Here is a 23,502-nt window from a genome sequence, read left to right on the forward strand (position 1 = left end):
CAAGTTTCTCACCACCTCTGAGTGCTTGTCTTGTGCTCTAAATGGGTACAAGAAAACAGTGCTAAGAGGGTTGAGGAGGGATGTGGTGTAGTATGGGTGAGAATGATGGCAGTCACAGATGAAAACAAGACCCATTCTCACTCATTTTTACCTGTTAAACAGCACTTGCCCTAGGGCAATACCTTGGGTTATCTCTTAGGTTTCCCATCATAGTATGTCGAGGGGCCTGTAGTCTTGAATGGATCCTGTAGTTCCAGCCAAGACTGTCAGGAAGAATTTGGTCAATTAGGTTGGAGGATGAGGGGTGGAGTTCAAACATGTGCTTTACCAGTAAAAAGTCCAAAAGAAGTCCAAATGCACAGAAAAAGAAAGCTGTCTTGCACTCCTGGGTAAGATTAGTCACTTGCTGATGATGGTGTTGCTCCTGCTCAGAGATGTAGCTGTTGCCTGGCTTTTCAATCAAAGGAATGAGACAAACCAACTACTTTATAGATTGAAATAATAAAAATTAAGATTGAAACACTAGGAGGAGTGTTATCCCAGGATGAAGTTGAGAATGGGGGTACAATCCTCAGGCTATCTCCTCTGGAAAAAAGCAGTGGTTAGACTAGTAGCACTGAAACTCAAGCTTGTACAGTCAAATCACTGAACCTTTATGAATACAGAGGTATTCAAACAGAACAACTGAATTGCAAACCTAACAAACAGGCTCTAAGATGCAGTCTAAAACCACTCAGAGTGGAGCTTGCCCTGGTTGCCTGGCTGTACAGTCTGATTCTTGCCCTACCGCATAGCTGGTAATAACATTTATTAGAAAGCAGACTGTTTTGCTACTGAAATGCTGAGCAACAAGTTAGATGATTTTGGAGCAAACTGTTTAACCTAGCTGGGTGCTGTAGTGAGCGTTATCTATTCTTGCATGACATGGTTTTGGCCTAATTGGGTTATAAATTGTGTTCTCTTAATATTTGGATTAAGTCAAACTAATTGAATTTGCCTTCACAGGGTGCTGGGATGTCCAGATAGACATGAACCTTGTTAAAATGTTTCAAAGGCTGGTAAAGCAATGAAAACTTTTTAAAAGTGTGTATTTAAACTGTTTCTGTTGCACTTCAGACAAGTTTCATTGGGAACTTTACATCTTGCAGGCAGAAACTTTCTTTAGAGAAATGAAGCATTTCCTAGGCAATGGATTCCAACCATTTCCAGTATTATTACAGACTAGAGCTCTCAGATCTAACTGAACTGGCAGGAATTCACCTTTTTGATGCTACCTGTACAGCAGAAATGACTTCCTTTTTCACTGTAAATTGTGGCATCATGGGAGTAAATGTGCCATCCATATTGCTGCTACAGGAATGGGAACTTAGAGCAAAGCAACCAAAGTTCAAACAGAAGGTAATGCAGTCAATCCCACACCAGCCAAAGCACTGCTTATAGTAGTCCACATGATTAATGGAAAAGAAAAAAAGGCTTTTTTAAAGTCTTTTCCCTCTCCACATGTGAAGTCAAATGACCCAACTACCTATGCTGATATAGAAAAAGAAGGGTTAAAAATATCAACTCAAATATAGGTGGCTTAGGAGAGGCTGCAGTGTCTCAAAGATGAGACAGGACAGGGACCAGTTGTGCTACTACAACCCCTAATCCAGCTCAGGGTTTTGTTCTGGGTTTGTTTTGCTTTTCTTTTGGTGACTGTTTAAATCCATCTTTTAAGAAAAAGAGGACTTCAGTATCAGGGAACACAGTAGGATATTAGCTCTGGGAAGTGAACATCCTCAAACTCTTTAAATCCTAATTTGGATTTTTAATTTTGCTCAGGTCTTGCATGTATCTAAGTAACTCCTTTAGAAGAACTGTTCTGGCAGTTTACCAGAGCAAATATTTCCAGATGAGAGGAACATTGCAGACAAGGGATGGAAAGTGGGCCTCCTGGGGATCAGACAACCTTGGAAGGATGGCACATGAGGAGAGACTAAAGGTCCAGAGTAAAAAAAAAGCAATGCATACAGGAGTGAAAGGCTGGTTGCTGTAACCAGGCCAGTTACAGCTCTTGCTGTCTTCTGCTTGGAAGGTAATATTTAATTTAAAATGCAGTTTAATCTGTTTAAAAAAAGTTGTGTGCAGTAAAAAACCCCTGGAGAATTTGGCTGGCAATATTCCAGTGTGCACAAATGTAGGAGTAACTCAAGGTCACCCATATTCTTCTTGTATTCATTGAGCTTGGCATGTGATACCATGACTTAAAAAAAACCCCTTCCTTGCACTGACTCTGGTGTTTATGTGGTGCTGCAATTGGATCAAAGAGCTGGTTTGTCAGAAAAACAACATTTTAAGATGTTTTGGTAGTTAACTTCTGCTTTATTACAAAATTTACTGCATAGTCTATATAAGAAAGGAAGAAGGGAAAGAACACAAATTCAAATCAGACCATGCAGACTGTAGAACTACCCTTTTGATGAGAAATGCGGTCTTTTTCCAGGCACAAACAACTCTCTCCTATCCCAGAACCACTGTGTTCCATGCTAGTAGGGACACCTTTGAAATATATTATAGATTAAGGAAGCAAGTAAGAATGACTTCTGCGGGATGCAGGGTTTATTATCTTTCTGGTATGGCAAAGTTAAGATGTTTTCTGAGCTTGTCTTTGTACACCTGTGGCTTCCGACTTCAGTAAGTTAAATTTTGATAAGAAGTAAAAGGTATTCCAGCAAATGAGGGCTGGTACAATTCAGAAAACAGCATGTGGTGTATTGTAAAGACAAGTCATGAAAGTTGTGGAAAAAAGAAACCTAAGAGAGAATTGAAATAATCTCAGACACAGAAGGTAAGACAGCACACCACCAAGTGAAAAATAACTATGTATATACACAATATAAAAGCTGCTGATCCACCTTTGAATGGATCTCGAGCTTTAAACACAGCACTGTGGGGAAAAAAGGTGTCTAGGCATGAGCAGAATGTGATAATTGTAATATTCTGGACTATTCTTTCATTCTTCTGTTATACAAATCTTCAGGCAATCTGGAAGAGATCACACAACCAAAAATAAGGCCTTACAGTGTATCTGTGTCATTCTAATAACCTTCACCCCAGCGGAGGTGGTCTAGTTATTGAACTAGTTAGTGGTGGTTAGATGTTTGTCTATCAAAGGAAGATACATTGTTTAGAAAGGACAGTCAGGAATTAAAGCATCTTCAAGTTATATATAACAAAAAAAAGGTCAATACAAAGTTTGCAGAAAGTTTTTGGCTTATTTACTCACAGTCCTTGTCATTTCTCTTGTACTGGTGTCCTTTGTTGTTTTCAGAAATCTCATTTGAAAAGTACTTTCATTAATATATGATGTGAATTGAAGTCACAACCAGGAATCTATCTCATGTAGGCCTTCAAAGTTAATTTTCTGTATTAGATTAGTAAATGGTAATTTCGGCAGGGACTATTTAAGAATGGCTAATCTTGTGGATAACTGTAACTTGAACGTCAAAAGCAGTGACAAGGAACTCTTGAAGGAAAGATCATTCTAGTATATTCTTGCTTTCCATGGTAGTTGTTGCAGCTGAGACTGTCTATTGCTTACAGTAACTTGCCTTTCATTTTTAAACAGCAGTGGAGTTCTTTGTCTTAGTTTAACAGGTTGCTGCCTTGAGGATTGTTAGGAGAGCATTCTGTGCATTTGAGTGGCAGGTTACTTACACAACCTGCAATGGTGTTACCAGCCTGTACAAATATATGCACATGGAATTAAACATGACACCATGACATTAGACTTACATTTTATATTCTATTTAAGTCATCCACTCTAGAACTCAAAACTGCTCTCCATTTTCTTGTCCTAAGTTGGCGATTTTGATTTATTCTACTTTCTACTCAACTACATTGCATCTGCATTGCGGCTATTAATAGATTTGTTCCTTAATCTTAAGTACAAGGCTGTAAACTAGCAGCATTCCGCGTACTACACCAACTCACCACAGGGTGGTACTACAGAAACAAAAACCACACTACTACAGAAGTGCTGGCTGTCGGGAGATAAAGCAGCCAAGATCTGTCATGTGAGCCGTATTCCACTTCCCTGTACCTGGGCGAAGGAGCATGTAATAGCAAAAAAAGATGAGGTTGCGGTTTTTCTTCTTATATGAAAAACTGTTCTTTGCCTGCAAACTTGTCTTCTGAGAGTCTGCCATCACACCCAACGTGTGCTCACGACAGTTAGCTGAAGTGATACTTGTAATAAGCATAATTATATAACTTTACGGGACGTTCGTTCTTTTCTAAGACATGGAATGTGTCTTCATAAAAACGTATAACTCGTTACAGATGCTCTGATTGCCATTAGACGTGCAGAATAAATTGCAGTAAGTGTTGCAAAGGGAGGAGGGAAGCTGAGCCGAAAACTTGAAGGTAAAAATGACTTTTATGTAAAATGCTCCCGTAGTACTTTAAAGCCTGATGGGGGGGGAGAAGAAAGGGGCGCTGACCACCCCCTCAGTCACCGCCAGCTCCCCTCAGCCGCGGCTGGGCGGGAAAGAGGCGGCCGAAAGGCGGAGGTGGGAGCCCGCCCCGAGTGAGGCCGCTTCCCTGTGAGGCGCCACGCGCCGCGCTCCCCTCAGGCGCTGCGTCCCAGAGGGCTCCGCGCCAGCCCGCCGCGCTCTGCCGCCACGGCTCCGGCTCCGCCAACCTGCACCCCAAGGAGCGAGGAGCAGGCGGGGAGCGCTCAGCAGCCGCGGAGAGCCGTCCCGCACGGCTGCGGGAGCTGTTGTCTGGGAAGAGGAGAGAGCGGCGGGAAAGCGAGGCAGAGGGGGCGGGCGAGGAGATCTCCTCCGGCAGCGATCGCTTGCTTTAAACCGGAGAGGCCGCTTCTGCGTTCCTGTCACGGCAGCGTGTGAGATTCCCCCCTCGCGGGAGGCGGGAAGAGGGCAGGGAAACGTGCTTCCCGCCCTACCCCGGGCGTGCGCTGAGGCGCAACCGCCGCCGCCGCCATTTTACCCTCCCGGGCCCAGCTGCCGGCCCGCCCCCTTCCTCCTCCTCCCCGCTCGCCAGCCCGCCGCTCGGCCCGGGGTGGGAAAGGCGGGGCGAAAGGAAAGGGAGGAGGGACTCGGCCACCTTCGTCTCCTGCCTGGTCGGAAACTGCCGAGCTGAGCCCGAGCGCCCTGTCCCCCCTCGCTCCCGTCCCCTCCTCCTCCTTCCCCCTCAGCAAAATGGCGGCGCGTGGAGTCACTGGGAGCCAGTGAGTGACTCGGCTTCTCCTCCCCGCCGCTACCGCCGCCGCCACAGGCTCATTTGCATTGATCAGCCGCCCCATCCCCCCCCCCCTCCCCCGGATCCCAGACCGGCCCCTACCTCTCCCCCCCCCCCTTTCTCTTCCTATTCCTTCCCGCCCCCTCCTTCCCCTCCCCCCCTGACTGACCCCCGCCCCGGCCCCCATCAATCATCAATCAGCAGCACCGAGTGGATCAATCAATGGTCGGGAGGAGGCGGCGGCGGCGGCTGCTGCTGTTAATGAACAATGTGTGAGAGCTGCGCCGAGCTGCTGGAGGTGTTAAATGAGAGTAAGTGCGGCCGCCCTCCCCCGCTACCCTCCCCCCAACACTCCTCGCCCCGGGCCGGGACCCCACGTACCCTCCTCTACACGGGCTGGGTTGTAACCGCGCTTCATCTCCTTCCTTACCCCCACCCCATCCCCCCCCCCCCGCCTTTCCCTGCTCGCCGCCTGGGCTCGGGCCTCCTGGGCGCGGGGTTACCTCTCTCTCCTAGCGGGGTGGCTATAGAGGGAGAGCCTCCTCTGCTCTGCGGCTTCCTTCCCCGTTCCCTCCTCTCCGTACTGAGGCCGGGCGACTTGCGGCCTGTGGAGGGTGCGCCGAGGGGCTGTCCCCGCCAGGCCTTTCGTAGAGCCCCCCCCACCCCTTCCCCCTTTCCCGCCTGCCCCCCGGGTGTCTGCGTGTGGGGCCGGGCGGGGACGTGACCCTGCCGTTGGCGTGAAGAGCCTCGCTCCTTGCCCGGCATCCCCGGGAAGCCGCAGCGGGGCCTAGCTGGCTCCTCGCTGGGCTGAGGAGGTGCCTGGGAGCTGCTCCGGTGGCTGCTGAGCAGCTGGAGGCCGGGCCTGGGCTGGGTCCCTTTTAAGCAGCAGACAAGGCGGCTCTGAGTGATCCTGCCTCCCCCTTTCCCCTCGCCTGTCCGCGGTGTGGTGTGGAGGTGGTGGGGAAGGGACGCGATGGAGATGGTTTTCGGGTACCTATTTTTCCAAAGCGACTGCTTGACTGTGAGGAAACCGGCACCTAAAGGAGCCTGGCTCGGTTTTGCGAGGGCCGGGCTGGAGTGGAGGGGAAGGAGCTCCCGGGTGTTTGGCTTCGGGGGTGGTCTCTTCCTTCCGAAGTTTACTCATTACAGGTGTTACCTAAACAGCCGTAAGGATCGGAGGGTTAATAAAGCAGGTATTTCCCCCGGTGCCGCTGAAATCGGTCTTTATTTTGGGCATGAAATCTCCTTCACCCCTATGCAGTAGGCCTCGTGTATCCCTTGGTACCTGCTCTTAGTTCACCGTGGCAGGCAGGGTACCTTCTCAGCTTCTCAGGGCTTCTCTCTGTACACTGCTTCATGAACAAAGACTAAGAAACATGATTTGTAGAGATGCTGAGGAACTGAACAAACTTATCAGTTGAAGTTTGTGATTAGCGGCAAGTTGAGCTGTCTCAAGTCACAAGCATAAATGTTTTTCCTGGTTGCACACTGCGGTCTGCTTAGAGCCAAATCCTGTTCCAATACAGTAAGGCACGGACAGGATTTGGGTCAAATTTTCTTTTTCTTAACCCATGTGAGGCCTAATTGCTTGTGGTGTGTGTTCTTTACTACGATAGATGAGTAGATGCTATGGTAATTAAATGTTGGCCTCTTTCTTGCTGGGGAAACATGATATTCAGTGATGGCCAGCGTTTGATTTGAAAACTAAAAATATATATGCGTAAAACTAACTTTCAGGACAGCCCAAAGGCTGAAATGAATCAGATTAAAACCTTAACATGAGAGAACTGTTGGGTTGTTAACGTTTGCCAAGTTTGGTAGAGCTTGTAATTCCAATGTCTTGTTTTAAAGAATCATTGTGATGTTAGTTTAATTTAGCATGCGTATCTTATCTTCCACTGGAGATGTGGGGAATATGTTGATGTTATAGACTGAATCCTTATTTAAACAGTAGGCTCAAAATAAGACTAATCTGTCAATTGTATAGTAATGACAGATGTTTGTTGGATGAGATAACTTTGCTTGGTTTTGATGGATTGATAAATAGTCATTTAAACTTGATCAAGATTGGTGTGATCAGAGAAAAGTTGTAATGTTAAATCTGGCGTTTCAAGAAATCTGACATTTCAGTATGAATTTATTTTTGAACCATTTTAAGGTAACTGGGATTCAGACAGCTAAATATTCCCTTCTAGATAAAGCAATATCTTAAATCACTTCAACATTTAAATAAAATATAAAACTCCTATGAATAACATAATATTTTTGTGTATTGTAAGATATAAACCTACTGATTACAAAAAGGAAATTTGGCTTAAGTCAAACTTTTTAAGTGAAATTATGCATTACTATTGCTGTATAGTTAACTTCCAAAAATGCAGGTCAGGTAACATTAGGTTTGACCTTCCTTTCAGAGAAACATGCACACTTGAACATAACTGTTTTGTGTGTGTGTGTTAGGAGGCAAAGGCATATGTGATGGTGCGTTGTGTATGCCACATACCTTCTCACTCTATGAGAAGGAGTTGTAAGGCATGTTGTGTTCCAAGTTGTGTTCTTTCTGTTTCTCAAGAAATAATTAAAGGCAATGTACAAAAATAATGTCAAGTCTTGGTTTTTAAAACTGCAGCAAAATTGAAAAATGGTAGTAAAGAATGAGGTTGTGCCCAAAATGCGTGAGTCAGAGACTGCCAGCAGTTTCCTTTTCTGCCCACTGAGCATTTGGGATTGCCTCTTCACTGACACTACTGAAACAGTGTTTTCAGAGAGGTCCAGGAAGCATAATCTAGTTTGTTTTAGAAATTTCTTACTAAACTAAACATTTTTATGTGGAACCATACTGTCCTTTGTCTCTCTTTACCCTAATATTTACAAAATAATGGTTTGGTATCAGTTGTGTGACAGGTTACTTTGAAAATGAGTTGACTACCAACTCTTAGTGTATTGAGTGGAAAAGAATACTTGGGAAGCTTTGGTTTTCTTCAGAAGCAGCTACCAGTTTATGGATGACAGAATGATGGAATTTAGCAATTCTGTGAACAGCCAGGCATATTTTTATTATAAACACATTAGACCTCCCATAAACTGCTACAATATCAATCCACACGCTGTAACCATGTGCAGAGCTGTGTGATCTAACAGTAATTTTTGTGTAGGTCCAGGGTTGAGTCTTGCTTGACCTCATTGTAAGACTCCAGGTCCTTAGGGCCAGTTTTACAACAGGTGGTCACTAGGCCACCTGTTTCTGTGACACTCAAAAGGGCTACCTGAGATCCTGTGGAACTGGAAACCTGTAGTTTGAAAACTCTTCTCTTTTTTTTGACTGAATGTCTGTAGGCATGCTTATATTTAACACAAAACTTCATTGTTATGCTTAAGCGCGAGAAGCAAGCAAAGTTTTATGGATAGAAGCAGTGATGTTAGTTTAGGTTTCTTTTCCTTTTACAGCATCTTTATTTTCAGCATTTGTTCTAAGTATGTTAATTCCCTGATCTTGAAGTTATTTCCTGAGAAGAAGTAGTAGTTTCCAGTTATGATTTGATCCAGGAGCTCAGTAAAACACAAATGCCCAGACTTTAAAGCAGTTTTTGCATTGTAAGTCACCTTGTTGTTTGCTTTGAGTAAACAGTCTAATTTCTCATTGAGCACTCTAGGTATATTAGCATCACTTATGTTTTCCAAGCAGGAGTTTAATAGGAGTTAAGTCAGTAAGAAGTTTGATCTGATTTGTGAATTAATCTTCCACAATATAAACATTTTTAATAGCCTTAAATAGAAAGAAACAAGCAAAAGAAGACATAATTGGTTACTTTTTAAGATAAAGGTATTTGTATACAAAAGACTGAGAACAGATTCTCATGGCATTAATTATTGGGACTCATTTAAATGTACACACTTTTTACAGGAAAGAGTATGTGGACGATGTTACATGCCTTAATAGGTTAATTTACAGCATTGTGTATCCCCAAATGAACTCCGATATTGGCACACGGTCTATTCCTTGGTTTCTTTGGATGCCAGTTCTTGTCAGTCAAGGAGGGATTGTATTATGTTTCATTTGTTCTTTAGTAATATTTACATTACTGTGCTGACCAGAGGCCCTTATCAGGATAGTTGTGTTTTGATAGGCACTGCGTATCGAGATAGTCTTAACACTAAAGTAAACCAGAAAATACAAAAATTTAGCATTAAACATGGATTTTTGTATCTCAAGTCTTGTTAGGTTTGCAGGTGACTAGTTTTGCAGGCGACTGTGCTGTACCTGAGGCCACGGTAATAGTTTGAGCTACCTGAAGAACCATATTGTGCTTGGACACTTAAACGGGCTTCACTTGAATGTAGAGAGTACTTGATGCTCCATGATAAAAGCTGAGTGTAAGGCGGTTGTCATGTGTCTGGTAATGCCTCTTATTAGAGGAAAGAGGAAATACAATTCTTGTTCTGGTCCTGAATTGACTGTGCTTGCAGTCCTGGCTGTGGCATGTCCCAGAGAGCCTGACTGAGCCTGGTTGCCTAAGAGGCTTCCCTTTAGGACTGCAACTGGTGCTGATGTCTGCTGACTTAAAATTCCACAGATGATTTTGGTTTAGGTTTGTTTTGTTGTTTGATATGATTTTATAAAGGTAAGGGGGGAAAAACAGACAACATGGGTAAGTAGATTTTATGATATAGCAGCAGTTGGGGATTCAGGTAACTCCCGTAGGCCTAGGTTGTCCTTAGTTCTTGGTTTCTGGGAACTAAGTTTGTTTTCTTTCCGTTGTTCTGCTTCAGTTTCTTCAGTGATTACTTCTGTAGTGCTTTTTTTTTTTTTTCCCCCAGCAGCTCTGAAAACTTATAAAATCAGTTCACATTGATTAATAGAGTCTTCTAGGTATTATTCTAATACAGGAGCTTGCAGGCCATTTTTCTCTGTTTTCTCTTAAACCTTTAGTAAAACATTAAGAAAATCGAAAACAAAATCCGGAGTTTACTCAAGCACAGGAGATGGACATAGACCAACATTGTAATTTTCTTTACCTCACCTGGCCTGCAGATTGACTACCAGTATGATCAGCTCCATAGACTACTTGAGGTACTGGAGTGGCTTACTGTTTGTATAACTTGAGGAGAGCTCTGAATTTGGATGCTGAAGATGCTTGACTTGCCTTTTTGTTCTGATGTTTAGAAAGTAAAAAGAGTAGACTTGGAGGTTGAGTTAGACTAATCTTACCTTGAAGCAGGTAAGATATTGAAGTATTCCAAACCACTGCAGCATTCAGTTTGCTCTTTGAGGTCTGGAGAGGATGAATATTTTATGCTGTGAATATCTATGTATTATTTTAAATATTGAGTATATAAAGCAATTACAAGTATTGCGTAACTAACATCACTTGGTCTACAAGAGCTGCTGTCACTTGTTCAGTGGTTGCCTGTAAGTTTCAGTATTATTTGACTACCCCTAGTGTTTTGTGCAGATCTAGTGTTTCATTTGACTATTTGATGTTTCCTTCTATGCAAAACTATAAAACAATTGTCTCTGTTGTATGGCTTTTTTTCCCTTTTAAAAAAGATTAATATTTTTTTGTTCCACTCATGTGACATTTCTATGTTCAGAACCTCTGCAGAGACTCTCTGGAGCAGTTACTGGGATAACTGACCAACTCTATTACACTGAGCTGAATTTTTAATGTTTCCTCTTGAAGGAAAGAAACTCATTTGTTTTTAAGACTTAATTGCAGTAGTAGTTTTATATTTACTTTTATTTTTACCCTTTGTAAGGGCATGAGCATCCAGATTTAAAGGAAAAGGAAAATAACTTTTCTTTTATAGCAGTATTGCCAAACTGCAATTACCATGGACTGTGGTGAAGTGCTGCTCCAAAAGAATCAGAGTAACCAGAAGAAAAAAATAGAATGAGGAACTTGTATCCTTTCTAATTGTAAACTTTCTAAGGCAAGAAGGAAGGTGACCTTAAGATAAAGTTGTTTTAACTTGTTTGTAATTGTAAAACAGTTGAAGGAAAAACTCTGTGACTTTAATAGCTAAAAGGCTTCTATTTTTAGAAGGATATTTCAGCTTTTGTTCTGTACAGTGATTTTTTGGTTCATATTATTTGATGTGATCGAGAATGATTTTGTCCTGAAACTTTTCCTGTTCAGGCTGCTGAAGACTGGTTCTTTCTTACTGCTCAAGCCACTTGATCAGTGATGCTGAAGATGACTTATGTAAATCCCATTCTGCCAAGTTTAGTTGGGAATTATAGATTGTTGGCATGTATTTTCTGAGACTTTTGGATATAGGGAAATCTTTTGTTGGATATGTAGTTGCTACGGTATCCTTAAGGCTTAAGGAAGGTGGGGAAGCGAACATATTTAGACTTCTTGCTGCATGTAATATGAAGGAAATTAATTCTTTTGTAGTAGAGATTCTCAAATTTTATGCTGCAGATGTTCTCAGCCTTCATAGTAAGGGTTGTGCACCAACTCTGGTTATACTCGGGCTTAATCATGTGAATAACTTCAAGGAAAATGAAGAAAGAACAAAGTTTTCTTTTCTGTGTTTTGTTGCTTGGGTAGTTTTTTGTTTTGTTTGTTTGGGTTTTTTTTTCCCTTTTAAAAAATATTTCACTAGTATAGAACTCGAAGGAAAACTGCTTGTTGGATTCCCTTGCCCTCCCTCCCATTTTGGTGTTGTATAGCTTTTCCTCTGTAAAGGTAGTTTTCAAGTTGTGGAATTGCTAAGGAATTCCTAAGACATGCCCAAGGTGATGTGTTTCAGCCTATCCTGGTTGTTGTCGGTGTCAGCTCTTGGAAGAGAATAGCTGTTACAACTGTCTTGGATGCTCAGGTGATGTGGAGCAAAGTGGGGCAGTGTCTGGAAAGGGCTGGAAACTTCAGGCAGTGTTTGAAGGGGCAGTACCTTGGAGAGCAGACACTGTCCCTGCTTCTCTCTGCCTGCCTTGGAGGTGGTGCTTTGACTTTTGGAGGACCAGAGGTTTTGTCTTGGTCTTGTGTGGCTTTGGGGGATTGAGAGACTCACCCTTTCTTTTCATTTGTAGAATTCTTTTCTGCTAGTTTTTCCCCGATGTTAAACAGTAAAATGTATTTCTTCATTGTTAATACCAACTTCTCACTCTGTGGCTTTTAATTTCTTGCTACTTTGATCTTGCCGTGTTACTGCAGTTTGCATCTGTCTTCCTGTGTTGGAGTTACATTGAGTCAGAAAAGCAGACCTTGCTTCCTGGAGTCGTGTTCTGTGGACCAGTGATGAGCAGTGTGTGATTTGGCATTTTAGAGACTGGAAGGGAAAAGCAGTGTTTACTTCTTGGTTCCTTTTGTTTCTTAGAATCATAGAATGGTTTCATCTAAATACTTGATAATATTCAAACTCGGCTTATACCTCATCTTTCTTGCATCTCTTCTGTTAGCTTTCAAAGTTGTTACTTTTCTGTGCTCATGAATTTTTTCCATTTCTTGGTTTCTGTTCTGCTTACTGGTGTGCTCTTTCTGTTCGCCCTTCCACCCTGCTTAGTTCTTTGCTGTGTGGATAGTTCTGTGTCTACATATTGCTCTTTCCTTTAATAGGCTTCCATAATGATTTTTCCCCCTTTCCACTATTTTCTTGATGACTATTCAGATCTAACTCATAAAAGATGAGAAATAACCACAGTCAGAAGTTGCCTGGGGATGATGGCAGTGCTACATCGGTGTCTTGATGCTTCCAACAAGTCCTGTTAAGTCTCCTGCTATACAGAAGACAGTTTCTTAGTGAGGGAAAGACTACATAGACTGGCTTTTTATGATGTACTTTAAAAAAGTTTTTAGTTTCCCTTTTTTACTCTAGCTCATATGTTAGTTTTACCAGCTCAAGTAGCTAGTAAGTATGGATTTTTTGCAGGCTAAGCTCTGCATTTATAGTTGTCAGGATGCTAGGACAATGTGAAAAGTAGTTTTACCATCTTCAGGAGCAAATGGCTGTGATGATTACTCAATGCTGATCACACTAATAGCATGCTGCAGTTAAACATAGTTGTGGCCATTTAATTTCTGTAATTTAAGCATATGTTGGGGTAATTTCTTTTTCCATTTTTGTGTAGCAAATTGGCAGTTTCTAGAATCTAATCTACAGAGAGGTGATATGCCAACTCCTTCGTTTCCTTGCAATCAGTTGTAATAAAATCTGAATGTTAAACATGGAAATAACAACTGTGAGAATCTCAGTGGTTTTCTTAATACTTGTTTGAAATACTCAGGTTATTTGTAGTTTTACAAAGTTTTACTTTTTGGAGTTTTCCAGATCTGGCTCGTATGGTGAAAGGTGAACTTCTTGAGGAAATGTGGTGCAAATGAGTTATAGCTATATGCATATGTATAGAACTCCTCTGGCAGATTTAGGGCCAGAACTACTGGTTGAAGAAGCTGAAACATGTCAGAAAAAGCCCTTGTGGAAAAAGTGCTTTTGGGTGTTGACCTTGATTTAAATAATTTGTAGAAGGTCTGTAAATAGAACTTGAAAAACACATGGCAGTTGAGGCATGATTTCTAGATCGGCGTCCATGGAGATCATACTTTCCCATCTAGGAAGGGAGTGGTAGAGCTTTTTTGCCTCTTTTCACACTGGATAGATAAAGCCTCCAATTTATTGCACCATTTTATTAATTGACTTCCACTTGAGAGTTTTTAATCTTTGTACAGAAAAGGGGAAAAGTTTATGATGAAAGCTGAAGCAGGGCACTGTGGTCTTAGCTATGATAGCCAAAAGGCTTACTATATATGCTCTTAAGTACTCTCTAGGTTCATTAATAGCTGTGAATGTGCTACTTCCATACCTGTTGTGCTGATGAACAGGCAAGGATGATTTCTTGTAGTTGCTTCTTGTCAGATTCATGAAGAATAATTGAAGCAACAGCAACTTTCTGCAAACCTTGAAAAAACTTGGTATATTGGTTTTTTCTTCTTCCAACTACAGAAGTGTGTCACTTCCAATTTCTTATTTTGTGTTAAACTAGTGATGTCAAAAGGTGAAGTATTTCCTACACTAAGAGTTGAACTTGTGCTATTTAAGCTGCAAGTGGCTTTTTCTTGAGCAGATAGTCTGTTAGCCTCTTAGGTGTTCCTCTGTAAGAAAACATGGGTACAAGAAGGATACGCATTGCCTGATATTAGTATGTGCATTATGCTGTGTTGTGCAACACTTACTGTTGTTTTTATCTCTCTGTTGTGCTTCTAAAGTCATTTTGGGAGGATTTGATAATTAGCATAATTTTATTTTCAGGAAGTGGTCAGAGCCTGTTTATTAATCTGTGACATGTAACTTGAACTTTTCATAATGAAAGTTAAAATACAAATCCCTGTTTCTACCACCAGTGAAATTAGTTTTTAGATGTGTGTGAAGTGAAATTCTAGTATTTAGAGTCACTTTCTGCTGGTAGGCTCTGCTTTTTACAAATCTCATGAACAGTTTTAATTCTAAACTCTCTGGGCACCAACAAAACCGACAGTGCTTTCGCTTCTGTGCTCTGTCTACTTGGAGAAGCTATGAACAGTGCTGGAAATGGACAATGACAGTTTGCAAGGGAGAAAACTCCAGAAAAGCTGTAGAAGGGACAGAATATCAAAATCTCCTAGGGATTTTAAGACATGGTCTGTCTGTGAAAGGCTTACATAGTACAGTTTTTGCCACCATTTTCAGGCGCCTGGTGTTTCAGGCATTAAGTGTCTGGTGGAGTTACATTCTAGGCTAGCAAATTTAGTTTTAAGAAGAGTCTGAGCAACTTTATTTTCCTTCTTGGAACTAGTATAGGATAGCACTGGGCAGCATGAGCTCAAAAGCTTGATAAAAATAACTTCTTCTGCATGGACCATCCTTAAACCAAGCAATAAATTCCTTGCTATATTGACCAGTCTCTTGATTTCTTTGACAACTGAGAATACACTACTGCTAGTTCACTTACAGTTGAACTAGTTTTGGCTTTAGTTTTTCAGAGGTACTTTTTTCCTTAGACTTTGAAACGAAATTAAACACCAGAAAGTATTTTAAGTCCTAAGTCTTGATGCTTTATCTGCCATTGTAATATTTTAGTAGATACAGTCTGATCGAGTTATCAGATTTGAGATCAATTTTCATCACTGTCTTGGAAAATCACTCAGTCTTCACAGTGCCAGTTTGAGTCTTTTCAGAGTGAGTTGGTTTTGTACATTGTGTTTAGCCACAGTTGCAAATATTGACTAATGCGCACTTGCTGATTTGTGACTTGCAAAATATTCATTTGTATCAAAATGATATCTGTAACAAAAGGGATTGGGAGGGATGCTTATCATGAAACTTTACTGTGGTCTTGGAGTTATCTGTATAGATCACAGATATTGTCTTTAACCATCTCTTTTTTTGTTCAGTCTACTAGCTTTCAGGAAAAAAGATGTAATTACGCTTTAGCCAATAGATGCATAATGTGTTTCAGTGAATTATCAAATACAGGTTATTTGGCAGAAGCGAGCATGTATTTGAAAGTTGAAAGAATGCAACATTGCTGCTTGCTTATCATTTCTCAATATTGTCAATATTTTATTCTCCTTTTTGAGTGAGGGTTGCCTGTGTCTAGGTTGGTGAAAACAAATAATGCCTTGGAGTTCAGATGCTCAGCAAGCTCTTCTCTGGCTTTTGACAAACTGCCTGAAGCTCCATTTACTATAATGACCCATTGCCCATATTTCTATCTTACTTCCTTGTTCAAGTTCAAATACACTTTGTAAGACATAAATTAATCCTATTTACCTCTTACAGATTTTGTCCCTAAAATTTGGAGCATAGTCATTAGGTGCTTTTGTTACAAATCTACTGGTAATCTGGTGCTTCTTACTAGCTGTGGTGTCTCAGTCTTGGGCCTTTTTCTTGCTGGTTGTGGGGGAAAGGCTGTTGTTTTCTGTAACTGATTCATAGTGTGCCAAGTAGTACAGCTGAACTAATTTGCAAGATTCTCTTGAAAATAGAATGCTTCCTGGAGTATGTATTTAAATTTCTACATTCCTACTTTTAATTAAGGCTAATAGAAAACATCTCTAGCTTTTAGAATCTTGTTCATGCAATTAAATGTTTGTTCTACTTATAAAATTGTTTGGCACACTCTATATTTTTGCCAAAGTCCAGAGCTAGAGTATTTAAAGAGAAATCATCCAAAACCAGAGTCATTCAATTAGAGATGTTATTAATGCGTTATTAAAAAGAGAGAATGCAAGTACTCTATCTTCAGCTGAAGGTGAGCAATGGTTTATCAGAACAGTAGTTTTGTCATTGATGGTGTCAGCCCCAGGTTTGAGATTTACCTGGAGTAATGAGTGATACACTAGGCAATTCTGGTTTTATGCAGTATTTGTTCAATTCTGCATTGATTCAGTAAGACACTTTTAGTATTAAAATATTACAATAAGCAGCCTGAATCTCTGCATCTAGTATGTCAGGCAGACATCATTGTGTGGAAATGCTACTTAAATTGGACTGGACTTTTTTTCTTTTAATTAAAGAACTATAACAACTCTATAATAAAGGAAATGCACTCTTCCCAGAATTGTAACATCTTGGAGTCAAAGATGATTTACAATACTGAGGTAAGACAGGACTCTGAAATAGAGTTTGGTTTGGGGTTTGTTGTTTTTTTCTTTTTTTTTTTTTTTTTACTTCAGTGAGTGGCACAAATGCTTTGAAATTGCTTTGTAGCTTTTCTTCTGAGTAATATGTAACTCGCGTTTCCCTGGAGAGGAAAGGCTGTAGTATCTTTGCTGCTGAAAATCCCAAGATAGTGGAAGCATTAGGGTGTACATTGGAAAGATACCATATACCTTCTTTTAGTTGCCTTCCATCTGACATGGCTGACATTGAAGTACAGCTAGTAAACCTTACCAGGCCCAGGCTCACCCATGCTGTATCTCTGGGCTGCTGATCCACTCAGGCTTCCATGAAGTGCAACAGCCTGGACATTGAAGTTTCTCTTGAGACAGGTGCTGGGGTTAGGGAGCCCTTTCAGAAACTGAGCGGTTGAAAAGTGCTGATGGTGACACTCCATGTGGGTCTTCTTTGGCCAGCAAAGCCAGAGCAATATTCAGTCTGGCTCATTTTATTTCATTCACAGTGAGAAAATCCCCAAGCTGATTTTACACCATTTCCCGTGAGTGTTTGATCAAAAAATCCATAACTGTGTTACCAGTATTTAACTCATGCAAGCTTGTTCTGCTCTTTAAGTGTTTGATGGCAGTCTTATACATCTCTGTGTCTGTGCCACTCCGTGCTGGATCTGATACTGCTTGTTTTCCAGCCATTGTCATAACCTGACCTGAATTGTGGATTTCACAGTCCCATCTAGTCCAGATCAAATTTCTACTGCTAGTTAGTACTGCGTGGGTTGAGTATTTGTGAACTTTGAACTGTGGCTAACTGTGTGGGAACAACGTGGGTTTACATGGCATAATAACTTAGACTTTGCTTTGTCTGAAAGTTGCAGTACTGCCTTTGGACCTGAACTGGTTAATGAAACTGCACATTTATGTTCTGTGTTTGGTATAGCTAGGAGTTTGTTTAGATTATAACAAGTCTGGGTATTTCTGGGTAGAACCAATTCCAGCGTGCTGGGTAAATTATCAGGTGATAATTGAGATTGAATTGGATTTCAAATAATTTCAGGTGGAACAGTTCTCCTTGGAAGCAGTTGCTGGGGCATATTCTCTTAGGGAAGAGGAAAGTCATCAAATGCTCTTAACAGGGACAATTATTGGCTTCTATAGATGTCTGTGGCCATTCTAATGGAACATTTTAACCCATAGCAATCATGACCCTGCATGCTGAAAACTTTGGAATAGCATCACTGTCAAAAGATGTCAATTCTTACATTTCATACAGCTTTCCAGAATTGGTTTCTGCTGTTTTGCTTCAGACTGCATTATCAGGTCATAGAAAAATGAAAAATAGGTGTTTACTTGAGAGGATGAATGAGAGAGAATGGAAAGGGAAACGGTGAGATTTTTGCCGTGTTCTGGTGAATTTGTAACTTGTGTTGTGCAGCTAATGAACATATCAAGACTTGTGCTACTCTTAGTTATGTAAATATGGTATGTGTTGGAATATTGAATTAAAACTCTTCAAGCCCTTCTGATCTCATGGTGACTGTGAATAACCAGTAGCTAACTGATTTGGGGGATAGTTGGGGGACCTGTTTTAACTGCTTTTTCCTTACTATTCAGAGTAGCCTCTGTATTTCCATTCATGAGAACACAGTATTATTTAGACTTGAAAATCTTTTTCAGATTTGTTGAAGTTGCTTTAACATCCAGAAGTTTAAGTACCTGACAGAGGCCAATAAAGGTGATCAGTTTGTTTTTCTAAGGAAATATGACTTCAAAAATGTTGCTTATTGCTGTATTTAAGCAACAATGTTCTCTGTAGTATTTGCTTTGTAATTTTTGTATACTTGAACTTAGAAAGTTGGAATATTTATAAATATAAGAAATTTAGAACTGGTTTTAGACTTAAAAGGAATTCACGTGTCTTGTGGGATGGAAGCAAGTATAGTTGTCTGTAAGGCTGTGCTGTAGTAGTATGATGAGGGTGAGCATTGACAACTCAGACAGTAGAAAGGCAGTCAGAAACTAACAAAACAGTTGGGGATTTTATTTCAGGATTATAAATTAGACTTTTTCTTTTGTTAACCTGGCATTTGAACAGTGTTTCTAGTATTTGAAAGTTAACTTGCTTTTTTTGTTTGGTAACATATTCTACAATAGCATTTCAGCACTCTTTGTTTATATGTATCTAGTCGGTATTCTGAGACTCCTTTTGTTTTATGGAGCCTGAGGAGCAGAAAGAAGACTTTTTTCCCCCTCAACTAAAAGTTGTAGGGCAGCTTGGACAGTTAGGATATCACCATTGAGCATCAGGTTGACACTATCCTTTTAGATAAGTGTCAAAGATGGCTTTGTAAAGGTCTGGAAGAACTCAGACAAACCAATCTAAGGCGACCATGAATTCTTTATAATAAAAAAGAGTAATTTTAACATATACCAGTAGAAAACAAATGGAAGATGCTAAACTCTGTGGCTATAGCCTTACTTCCTTTTGATTATAAACAAAAAGAAGACTCCCACAAATATCAGAAAACATCTCAATGTAAAAATGTGCTGGTTCTCTGTGTGAACAATGGCACTTATTCAGAAGATTATGTATTTGTTTATTTCAAGATAGTGCTACTGTCCTTAATATTGTTTCATTTAGTGTATTGCTCTTGCTTCCTCTGTTTAGTCTGTATCAAGGAACATTCTCTGAGAATAATGTCCACTTTGAAAGTGATCTAGTCTTTCCCATGAGGAACTGGTATCAGATGAGGCTTGGAGGGGGAGGGAGCAGAACCTCTATGCCACTATACTTCCTAACAGTTTTGACTATATAGAAATTACAGTTAATGTATGTTAGAGTTTTGCATTGTTCATTTTTTGCTGTATTATGTTTCTGAAAGTAGAAGTAGTATACTTTTAAAAATAATTATTTCTACTTGCCATTTGTTTTTGTACTTGGTCTGATAAGTGACCTTTGGATATAAGATATTCCTCACAAGTCTAGCATGATGCTTGTCCTTGAGGTCTAATTACAGCCTGTTTCTCTAGCCCAGAAGTTCTTGCTAAAAATGCACTTACGATCTGAGCTCCATTTGTTCATGGTTGAAATTATATTGCCCCCTTCCTTGCAGTTGATTTATGTTTTTCTCATCATCTAATTTGCTTGGTTTAGTAGCTTTATTAATAGGATTTTTTTCTTTAGTTTGAGAGGTTGTGCTGTTTCTGGTACTATAAGAGACTCAGAGCAAATCACTGTTTTCTGGAGGATTAGGTAAATCACCCGAGTTTTCATTTAAAGCTAGCCAAGTAAAATGGGAGACTGGGAGAACAGCAAGGAAATATTCTTCTGTCTGAAATCTTTCACATTTTCACTTAATTGTGTTTTAGCTCCTCGTCAGCTAATTGAATAAACATTTTAAGTAGTCTAGTTTTTTTAACTTTTTTTTGAAGAACATTGGAAAACTTATGTGCTCAAAGATCTTAAAAAAATCAAGCAATTACTAATTATTACATTGGGTTATTTAAGTGGCTCAGTACTTTCTTACATGAGGTTACTGTGACAAAGATCTCTAAGCCATTCTGTAAACATTCAGTGAAAAACCTTGCAAGAATGCAAAAAGACCCCATTTCCTATACCATATTTGCAGAATATTTGTAGAATATATTTAGCTGGAATTTACTGACATGTTGGTCTACTGCTGAATAGGCTGTCTCGGATGGATCTGTTTAAGGCCTTCACTGTTCTGTTTTTGCCATACTCTGACAGTAACCATATCTTCAGTTTCTTTGCCTACAGATGAGCAGTCTTAAGGGTGAAGTTACTCCAGATGGAGTGGGGCAATTTTACATTTACAGTCACTAAAAGGTGTTTACTTTTCTTAGCCTCACACTTTTCTTCCCAGGCTTATAGAGCTGCCACTGAGTATTCAGTGGCTTACAAAGCCAGCAAAAATGTGGATAGTTTTTGGATAGATAGGTAAGTTGGATTTGCTCAGCACCAAGTCTGGAGCTCTGGGTTCCTGCAGGAGCACAAGTGGTTGTTGAAATGCATGCCTATGGATACTGTTAGTAACGTGGACCTGAACTGGATTATGGTGATTTTGAAATTGGACCTAGTGCAGGGTAAAGGTGTTTTTGTGCATGGAAAGTAAGAGGGAAAAGGACTGGAGGGTGATAAGGTGTAAGAGGCTTTACTGAGTAGAAAAATTTGCTAGAGCAAAGTTTAGAAAGGAGAAAAAAGTTGAGCTCAGAGAACTCGGGAGTAAATTAGAGATGGCATCTCTAATACTGCTAGCTTGTGAGTGCCTGGAGAAAGAAGCAGCCACTGGAGAGAGGGGGTGAAGAAGCTGAGCTTGGCATTGGAGTGCCACTGGTGAGAGAGATACTAATAGATCATGGAATGACTGGCTGTAAAGCTCTGGAGCACACATTATCAATTCTTATTGATGAGAGCACACAAGCTGCCACTTGGACGTGCTTCAGATGCTCTCAGAGCACACAAGTATGCCTTAGCGTGTCCTGGGGGAATCGCTGCCCTAAGAATGAAACTAGGGGAAAGTCTTAGCAAATCGATTTGGAAGAAGGAGGCTTGTCACAGTAAAATTTTCTGAAAAAAATTGACACGGTGGTTACTGCTGGGTTTGAAACCTTGGCAGTGTGAGAGACTGAGGAGATAGCAGATTAAGGAGGATCTAAGGCAGCACGCAGGGTGTTTGGGTATGAGAGAGAATAAAAAGGACATGCTTTATTTACAAGTGAGTAAGTCTTTTAACTACTGCCCCATTCAAGTTAGAAGAAAACTAGCTTGAAAAGAGAGGGACATGAAATCATATGCAGCACTGGAGTCCTTACAGGACTGACTGGAGTTAATGAATGGGCAGGAATGATGACGAATGTGATTTTCCTGTTTAGACCTTTCTGTCTAAACTTTTTTCAATTGAAAATATCTTAGACTTCATAACCTGTTGTAGCTGTAGCTCAAGCTGCCTGTGTCACTAAAGAGAGGTGCTGTAGATTGAGAGTATCCAAAAAGTTGATATTCAGAATAAGACAAGAATTTGAAAGTGTGAGATACAAGTTTTGGTTGTGAGGACATAAATTAGTTGAGCTGAAAAATACTATTTTTGTTGAGGAGCAGAAGAGACTGCTTCAACTAAGGTCCAGGAGGAGAAGCCCTGCTAGATACGTTGCTATATCTTTTGCTTGTGTCTAGGCTTACATTAACTCAGTGGAAAACTGCAGCCTCAGTATTGCTCCTGGTTTGAGCTTCCTGAGTGTTTTCAGGAACAAGAACTATATAGCTACAGAAAACAAAAGGAGAATCATGTATGTAGCCACTATATTAATTAGCAATTACAAGTAAACAAGACCAGTTGAAGTTGGTCTATGTGTGAGATATAGAATGCACAAACAGGAAAGTAACAGGTTTCTTCAACTTGTGCATATACCATGCTGGTTGTTTTTTCACCTGGGGCATGAGCTTCAGTATTTCCAGAACTTCTATATTCCATAATCTTTATATGTCAATTATAGCTTTTAAGGGACTGGTTTACTGAAAGTTAAGTTCTTTAGTTTTTATTAATCTTACAGAGAGAAATTTGGCAGCGTTTCATGCTCATTGCAGTGAAAAGGCTGCTCTGGAAGTTAGGAGTTACTGTCTTATTTGTTTGTGTGTGTGTATGTGTTTAGTAGGATGATGTGAGGATGAAGTTTTATAAATTTATGTGTAAGATCCTAAAAGTTAGATTAGATTTGCTGCTACTGAATTGTTGTTCAGAGTTTGTGTCCCAAGTTTCAAGGAATTAATAGTTAAGTATCTGTCTTTTGTGGTAAGCTTGACCTAAATTATTGGACAGTGTTGTTGGCTCCTTCAGCAATGTTGGCCTTAAGAGACTGAAGTGTCACAGTAATTTGTGGTGTTTAAATAAAAAATAATATCAAGTGATACTGGTGTTTTAGTCTGTTTGTCAATTTTGTTCCTTGTTTAGTGTTTTCTAGGGATCTTAAAGCCTTCTAGGAGTGAGACAAAAAAGCAGTTTGTAAAGTCTCATAGCATCCCATTGAGAGACTGCTTTTTGTGTATTTTTATACTGGTGTGTGTGCATATGTATGAAAATATGTATATGCACATCTCACGTTCTTATTTCAAAGACGTCGTTAAGTATTGTGTTCTGAATGATTAGTCTCTGGAGTGTTATTCTTCGGAGCTTTACTTTCTAATCTGTGCCAGCAGACTTCCATTAGCTTTATTTTTTGGAAACCTGTATTGATAAATCACAGGAGACCTTGCAAGACTGAGTCTGGAAAAGGGATTGAGGTAGCAATTCTGAAGAACTTGCTTCAGTTAGAGAACTTTTCCTGCAAAGCTTGTGAAGGAGGTTTGTGAGCATGTAATAGCTGACATTTCACGTGAAATATGGAAATGAGTACTTATTTTTGTTATCAATTAAATGGTCAAGTTAAAAGGAACACTGACATTCTCAGTTTGTGTAGCAATTGTATAATTGTAGAAGTATATGAAAATTTAGGACAAAGAGAATATGAGAATCATGCACTGGCAGTTGGGGCAAAAGTACGTGTTCAGTACACAGAATCCAGAGTCCTCATATACAACGGGTTGCTGTGTAAATGGAGACGTAGACTACTGCTGATGTTTGATTTATTAGAGTATATGAGCATTTCTTAG

The 23,502-nt window shown here is 40.3% G+C and overlaps 1 protein-coding gene across 10 annotated transcripts in view; it reads left to right on the forward strand.

Moving 5' to 3' along the window:
* The first annotated feature begins 5,087 nt into the window (after positions 1-5,087).
* USP34 (ubiquitin specific peptidase 34) overlaps positions 5,088-23,502 on the forward strand; it is a 123,046-nt gene continuing 104,631 nt past the window's right edge. For all 10 annotated transcript variants that reach the window (XM_061989264.1, XM_061989270.1, XM_061989268.1 and 7 more), the window contains exon 1: positions 5,088-5,552. In XM_061989264.1, coding sequence (XP_061845248.1) covers positions 5,510-5,552 — 43 coding nt within the window. In that variant the 5' untranslated portion in view covers positions 5,088-5,509. The remainder of the gene's footprint in view (positions 5,553-23,502) is intronic.

This window comes from Colius striatus, chromosome 2, assembly GCF_028858725.1.
Source record: "Colius striatus isolate bColStr4 chromosome 2, bColStr4.1.hap1, whole genome shotgun sequence".
Taxonomy (NCBI): domain Eukaryota; kingdom Metazoa; phylum Chordata; class Aves; order Coliiformes; family Coliidae; genus Colius; species Colius striatus.